Source organism: Aquarana catesbeiana, linkage group LG10 (assembly GCF_042186555.1).
Source record: "Aquarana catesbeiana isolate 2022-GZ linkage group LG10, ASM4218655v1, whole genome shotgun sequence".
NCBI classification, from domain to species: domain Eukaryota; kingdom Metazoa; phylum Chordata; class Amphibia; order Anura; family Ranidae; genus Aquarana; species Aquarana catesbeiana.
The window spans coordinates 29,477,956-29,486,218 of NC_133333.1; the positions used below are offsets into that span (position 1 = coordinate 29,477,956).

Here is an 8,263-nt window from a genome sequence, read left to right on the forward strand (position 1 = left end):
TCCAGAACTAATTATTATTACATTTATGTCTAGAGAAATCCAATCTGATAGCAGTTCTAATTGTGATTATAGCTATAACTAGTACTAAGGACAGAGACAGCCAGACAATTAAAATTTTCAGAAATGGATCCACTATAGTTACCTCAACACACGTCTTCATTAACAACTTGTCTTCCGGCTGTACATAAACGGCCTCTCCTTTTAGGTGCTTGTGTGCACCCTCTAGAACTGTGGTCATCAACCCTGTCCTCAGGGCCCACTAACAGCCCAGGTTTATGTATTACCTTGGGGAGATGCAGACTAGAATACTGCAATCACTCAGCAGCAAATGATATCACCTGTGATGTATATCAGTTATCTTGCAAACCTGGCCTGTTAGTGGGCCCTGAGGACAGGGTTGATCACTGCTCTAGCACACACCTGAGCACAACAGTGTGGGGGCACTGTCCATTGGACAGTACAGCTTACTGAATCAACTCACAGAGCCAATGAGAGTGACTCTGTACCATGTGATTGCTGTGATCAACACATGGTTTACTCTGGCTCTGCTAGCAGCCGCTTTCAATTTCATCTTATGCGGTGATCGCTGTGTGTGGTGAAAAGGTAGCTGATTGCCTCCAGCACACAGTAAAATGATAATAAAAATGCAACCACTACCCAAAACACTGTCACACGTCTTATTACTGTTATCACCCCACTACAGTATATGTCAGCCTCATCCTGTTCCAGATTGGACCTGTATATTAATGCCTTACCTTTCTTATCCTGCACATCTTAGGTTTAACACTTTCATCTCCTTCCCTCCATTATATGTAACATGTACATTAACTCCTTCATTACCGCCTCTCTCTGTGTATGATCTGTAGATTTTAGGGGTCCAGTGCACCATTACTAAGCTCCATTGTTACCCCCTTAATAACCAGCATTTTTCTTCATTGTCAAAAAACTGTTGCAAAAAAGATCTTCTACTACAGTGATTTCCAGCATTAGAGGGATCCCACAGGTATGGTATATGCAGTGGCGGCCGCTCCATTAGAGGCATGGGGGTGCCATCCCACCTAATCTATGCGCCCGGTCCCTGATCTCCATGCAGGGCACCGGATGCATAGATTTTAATGTGGGTTTTATTTTTGAAGCACATGATTATAGCCTGAGGCACTGCACTGCACCTCAAGCCCACCCACTTGTGTGACATTAGCAAATTAATATTCATTAATGTCTTCCTTCTTCTCCTCCCGCCCAATCAGGAAGCAGGTTCTGAGACCCGATTGGCCAGGGAGTCTTGGGAGTCCCGGTTAATCAGGTCTCAGGACCCGCTTTCTATTCAGCCGGGGGAGAAGCAATGGCCCCAGCTCTTCCCTCGGCAAGCGGCCACCTGATCGCTCGCACACACCCCAATATTGGTGCCACCCCTGCCACTGCGCCCCCCCATGCTTACCAGGCTTCACTGCCACCTAATCGCTCGCACACACCCCCAATACCGGCGCCACCCCCCACCACCGTGCCCCGCCATGCTTGCCAGGCTTTGCTGCCATCTGATCGCTCGCACACAACCCTGGTACCAGTGCCACCCACCACCACTGCGCCCCGCCATTCTTACCAGGCTCAGCTGCCGCCCAATCGCTCGTAAACACGCCTGGTGCTATCGCAACCCCTCGCCATCGCACCTTGCAATGCTTACCGGGCTCCGCTTGCCCATCTGCGGGCCATGGCGGGTGCCGGCGGGTGAAGGGGAAGGAGAAGAGTGGACACACGTCTGCTTTCCTCCCCTTCTTCTTGTGACCCGGAAAGCAATGTACATGGTACTGCTGGCTGGTACTGGTACTGCTGGTGGGTACTGATACTGCTGGTGGGTACTGGTACTGCTGGCTGGTACTGCTGGTGGGTACTGGTACTGCTGGCTGGTACTGCTGGTTGGTACTGCTGGCGGGTACTGGTACTGGTACTGCTGGCTGGTACTGGTACTGCTGGCGGGTACTGGTACTGCTGGTGGGTACTGATACTGCTGACGGGTACTGGTACTGCTGGCGGGTACTGGTACTGCTGACTGGTACTGCTGGTGGGTACTGGTACTGCTGGCGGGTACTGGTACAGCTGGCTGGTACTACTGGTTGGTACTGCTGGTGGATACTGGTACTGCTGGCGGGTACTGGTACTGGTGGCTGGTACTGGCACTGTTGGCTCTGGCATTGCTGGCTGCTGTCCGAGATCGTGGGTTCCTGTGCATTAGTGTGATGGAAGCATGTGGCTGCAGTAGAGAGCAGACACATGTCACAGGCAGAGTACATTTGGTATCACTCTGCCTGTGAAGGAGCCGGTGCTATACAGGAAGCATCGGCTCTGCTTCCTCTAGCGGCGGTTCCGTTCTTCACGCTGATTCTCGGAGATAGTGGGTCGGGAACCCGCAATCTGGGCTTGCCAACCCGCCATCTCAGAACAAGATGTGGTGGGCCACATCGGAGGGCGCTGCGGGCCAGCAGTTGGGCACCCCTGACATAGGGGATTTTTTGACCCCTATGTGATGGAAAAAAAAGTTAAGTAAAAAAAAAATTTTAATTTTTTTTTGCAAAAAAAATAAAGTTACACCCAAGCAAAAAAAATGCCCATCCCCAAAAAATGTTAGGGCCCCCCACCCTCACATATACACACGAACGTACACGCACGCATCGGGGCGGCTACGCGTGAAAACATTGATTGCAATACACATGTTACATATTGCCGCACACTTCCGAGTGAGAGCAATAATTCTAACACAAGACCTCCTCCATAACTCGAAACTGATACCTATAGGTGCCTTTTGAAGCATCGCCTATAGAAAATATAGAGTACTGGAGTTTGACGCCATTTCACATAGGCACAAAATTTTAAGGTTTGGTATGTTGGGTATCTGTTTACTCTGTGCAACCTCGTCTTTTATAATTTACCACACTTTGGATCATTTATTGTGTTTGTTTGCCCTAAGATTCACGTTAATGTGTTTTATTACTGAAATTTTGCGTTTTCTAGACCTTTGGCGGTAATACCACTATTTTATTTTTTTGATAGTACCACTATTTTATTCTCTAGGGTGTCAGCTTTCAGAAAATATATAATATTTGTGGGTTTTGTGTAATCTTCAGGCCTAAAATGATTTTTTAAAAATGTGTGCAAAAAACACAAGAATGTCTCCGGCAGTGAAAGGGTTAAAGCAAAAAAAAAACCTTCTAACTTTAGAACCACTTTAAAGCCTTATTTGCTTGAGGCTTTTTTGTAATCACATTCAAATCTTTGTGTGTATTTTTTAAATCACATTTTCATGTTTTGCTTTTTTAGAGCTTCAAAACTTCACATCTGACCGGGCCCTGGCATGTCTGGAAGAATAGAGACCAACATCACAGAGGAAACAAATGAATACTATATATATATGTACAGTAAATCTTACATTTTATACATGGTGGTTTTATCTGGGATATGTTTGTTGGGAATCACTGGAAATGGTCTGGTCATCTGGTTTGTTGCCTTCAGGATGAAAAAGACGGTCAACTCTGTTTGGTTCCTAAGTTTAGCTTTTGCCGATTTCATCTTCTGCCTTTTCCTACCCTTATCTATCACTTACTTGGCCCTTGGCTATAACTGGCCATTTGGAACCTTCATGTGCAAACTTAGATATCTTGTATTATATCTCAACCTGTCTGCCAGTGTAATACAGCTCACCATTATTAGCATTGATCGCTGCATCTCCGTAGTCTTCCCTGTTTGGTGTCGGAACCATCGCACCGTAAGACTGGCTGTGAAAGTCGTTCTTGCAATTTGGATTGTATGTTTTCTACTCAACGTATCTTACTTCATATTTGCACATGTATCTGTACATCATACATCTTCTTTGGTTTGCTTTAAAGATTGGTCAGTGCACAGTGTACAAGTTATAATAAGATTTATTGTTCTGTTTGTTATACCTTTTACCATCATTATCGTCTGTTACACTGTCATCTTTATGCGTATTCGAAAAAACCACAGAACAACATCTACCAAACCTTTCAAAGTGATTGCAGCCGTCATCATTTCCTTCTTTATTTGCTGGTTTCCACACCATGTATTTTCCATCATGGATTCATATGTAAGCTACACATTGTATGATAATCTCAGGCTTGTGATTTTCATAGGCAAATGTATATCAGTCACGTTGGCTTATTCAAACAGCTGTGTTAATCCTCTTCTTTATGTCTTCATTGGCCAACACTTCAAGGAAAAATTCTGGAGCGCCATTAAATCTGCGTTTGAGAGAACTTTCACCGAGGAGGCCAACCTGACAGATCCAAATAGAAACACATTTGTACCTGATCATGCAATAAGGCAAATGTGATAGAGTTGTTGTAATAAATATTTAGGGATTAGTTTCCAACATTTGCAAATGAAAGTGCATTATCAATCCAATTTGGCAGGGCTTTTTACCAGCAGGAACGTGGGGGAACGCAGTTCCAGCACCTCCAGCACTAAATGTATGAAACGGCAAGGGGTGCTGTGGTGTGCTGGAGGGCCTTTTGATGCTGCCTGCTGGGAGATCTATTGTCGCTGGGGGATCTCTTGTTGAGGGAGGGTCTATTGTTGCTGGGAGAGAGCTACTGTTGAGAGAGGGGTCTATTGCTGCTGGCTGCTGGAAGATCTTTTGCTGTTGGCAGGGGTCCTGTGTTGCTGAAGTGGATTTATTGTTGCTGGGGGTATTTTGTTGCAGGGGATCTATTGTAGCTATAGCTACATCTGTTAGTTATTTACATCTGTAATTTATCTGTAGATAAATTGTTGCTGGGGGTCTATTTTATTGATTTATTTGTTATCATTAGCAAATTCCATACAAATTTGAACCAAAATAGGTAACTTGGTTTGGTTTTCTCTAAAAGGGGCTGTACTGGGAGGTAGGTAGGGGGTGGAACCCAGGGAAGGTGCTCAGAGATGGCTAGTAGACATGTGCAATTTGTTTTGTTCCAAATTTATTTTTTTACGAATTTTGACAAATTCGTTAATTCAGAAACATCAAAATGAACAAAAACCCATTTAACAATTTTTTTCTGAATATTTGTAAATTAGACTATTCGAATATTCGAAAATTCGTAAATTCAAAAATTAGAAAATTCGTAAATTTGAAAATCCGAACACCTGAAAATTTGAAAATCTGAAATAATAACTAACTATTAAATCTAAACAAATGGAACGTAACAAATTAATAATAATGAATAACAATAATAATAATAGCAAAAAAAGTATTTATTATTATTTATTATTCATTCGTTCCATTCCATTTGTTTAGATGCGGCATTCGTTATTTCGGATAATCCGTAACTTTGGATAAATTCGTATTCGTTACATTTACTAACAGCCAAATTTGGAAGGAAATTCCAATACCGCTGATTTCATAGTTAGTTATTATTAGTTAGTTAGTTATTATTTAGAATTTTCGGATTTTCGTTCTTTTGGATTTTAGGACTTTTTTTTTTATTTTCGGATTTTCGAATCTACCAATTTACGAATTTTCAAATTTACGAATTTATGAATTTTTGAATTTACAAATTTTCGAATTTACGAATTGCAATCATAACGAATAACCTGAAGACAAAAAAAAACAAAAAACGAATGAAACGAAAACAAACACATTTTTCGGTAGTGCACATGTCTAGGGGGTAGAGGGCAGAGAGATACTACCTCTTTCCTACTGGGCACCCTAGGCTCCTTTTTTAATGTCCTTTTGGAAATCTTACTTGATTTTAGGGTCTTGGTGCACCTAGACGCGCTCCTAACAGAGCGCATTGGACGCAATACAAATCCCATATCAAATCAAATCAGATAAGAGGTGACTCGGAAGGGGAGGTACCTGCACCTATTCTTTGGGGGGAAAAACTCTGGCTTTTGGTAGAGTAGGGTATAGTGAAAAACCCCTTATCTTTTTTAATCCTATTAGGCACTGTGTTTTAGGTTGGGAGATTTCCATTAACTAACAGGAAGTAATATGAAATGTATTCAAGGTGAGGGGAAAGACAGGTGTCACCAGAATAGGCGTCCCCACCAGAAGTTTGATGCTCATCCTCTGTTCTAATAACGACCATAACACTTTGCATTTCTTCTCACTTCCTATCCCAGTGAAAATGTTCCCTCGGACAGATAGCAAGGTTGAATATCACCAAAAGGGGACACATACAGCAAAAAAGATTTGATGGAGGTTTTAATACTTCCACACTTCATCCAAAACTAAGGATAATAAAATGTTTTTGGTTGAATAGTTGGGTTTATCTGGGTTTTTAGGCTGCTACCCAAGGATTTCTGGAAGTATATTAAAAAAAATCCCTAAATAAGTTTTCATACATCAGATCCTAAGCATGATACTATATTATCAATTAACCTTTCCTATCAGTTGAGGAAAAATTTAAAACGGGAAGGTAGAACAACACTCATGCAGGTATTGATATTTTGTAAAATGATTCTAAAGAGGAAGAACAAACAGGGTCAGCCAATCAGGTGTACTACACTTCACTGCACAGGGCTGTCTAGAACCATAAACCTGCCTTCATCATCTTGACTGTCACAGGAAGGGATGGGTGATAGACCAGGACCAATTGCTCCACTGTGGCTTAGTCATAAAGATGATACTAGCTATGGTGTCTGGCAGTGGTTTCTGGATCACAAGACTAGATGAACAGAATTAAAAATCATTTGGCAGGTAAAACTATACCCATATACAAATTTCATCTATTGGTTTAGCTGTTTGCCTAAAACTCAGCTTCAGGACTTTGCCCCTTCAAACTTTGAGTGGCTACCTTAGCAGTTCAGCTAGGCCAGGTTGTGGAAGTGTTATGAGAAGCTCAACTGTCATTTAGTATTCTAAAGCCTTGTACACACGATCGGATTGTTGGCCAAAAAAGCCGTGGACTTTTGTCAGAAGGGCGTTGGCCCAAACTTGTCTTGCATACACACGGCCACACAATTTTTGGCCAACAATTACGAACGTAGTGATGTACTATGTTGTTTTTCAGCTCTTTAGCGCCACCCTTTGGGCTCCTTTTTTCGTGTTATTAGAAGTTTGGTGAGTGTTGATTTGCGCTTTTCATTTCGCACTTTTCATTTCATGCTTTTCAGTTAGTTTCTGAATGGCCATTTATAACCAGCCATGTTGTGGAATCGGAGGAGATAACGTGTTATTATTATTGGCCTTGGAGTTATTGCTTTGACATTATTTTTTTGGTTGAATAATGATTTAATTTAGTATATTTTCTATATTTTTGGATGCATAGAATGAACTTTTTGGTTAAGTTCTATTGGCAGATAGCATGTCTAATTTTATTTGTTTTCTTTTTTTAATGCACAGTAAAAAAAATTGTGGAGAATAATACTTGGCTATGTGTTTTACTTCAAATGACAGTTTGGGAGTAGGCAGTTACATTTAAAAAAATACAATGTAAAATTGCCAAAGAACACCAACAAAGTTGTATCTTTGATATTAAAAACTATGGGATAATGGTGTTGTGGTAACTTGCCCAAATAAAAAAAAAAGCATAATAATATTATTCTTGATATCACTGGAAAAAAAAAAGCCTTTGAAAATTCGTTTGCAATAACTCCATCAGTATCACCAGCAAAGCAGCTTCATTATTATCCCATTAAAGAAGAGAATGTGCGCTGCATGTTGAGATTTCATAATTTTGCCACGTCATGAATGTTAATTCTCCATTAGGAATGCTATTTTTCAAGACTGGTTTCTGGTGCCTACATTTGAGATCCAACATTCATCTGTTTTGAGGATCCACTTGAGCACCGAATATTTGGTTGTGCCACACCGTGATTCACTCCTGTTAATCGATTGAACATTTGCATTCAGAGTGATCCCTCTAATGGTTTTATCGATATCAAAGTTGGTACCCCCGTTGACCATCTGGCTCCCAGCCAATACAATTCTGATTGACCCACTGTCATATGACAGGTGGGTCCACCTTGTCTGGAAGGAAATATTTATCTACAATTTTCCAACAGACGAATGTCTGCCAAATAATGAATTTCCTTACAGGGGAACCCCGAACCAAAATTAAAAAAAATGCGTGGGGGTCCCCCTTAATTCCATACCAGTCCCTTCAGGTCTGGCATGGATATTAACGGGAACCCCGTGCTAAAATTTAAAAAAAAATGGCGTGGGGGTCCCCCTCAAAATCCATACCAGACCCTTATCCAAGCAAGCAACCTGGCAGGCCGCAGGAAAAGAGGGGAGGCGAGAGAGCGCTTCCCCTTCCTGAACTGTGTCAGG

General features: G+C 41.7%; 1 protein-coding gene across 1 annotated transcript; it reads left to right on the forward strand.

Annotated features, from left to right (window-relative positions):
• Positions 1–3,318: 3,318 nt before the first annotated feature.
• Positions 3,319–4,411, forward strand: LOC141109967 (chemerin-like receptor 1). The gene has a single exon (XM_073601217.1). It carries the CDS (start codon positions 3,347–3,349, stop codon positions 4,340–4,342), a length of 996 nt encoding a protein of 331 aa, XP_073457318.1. The 5' UTR covers positions 3,319–3,346; the 3' UTR covers positions 4,343–4,411.
• Positions 4,412–8,263: the final 3,852 nt, after the last annotated feature.

What these genes read in the sequence shown, in the direction of transcription:
- LOC141109967 (XM_073601217.1), top strand. Translation starts at nt 3,347, where the DNA reads ATGTCTGGAAGAATAGAGACCAACATCACAGAGGAAACAAATGAATAC.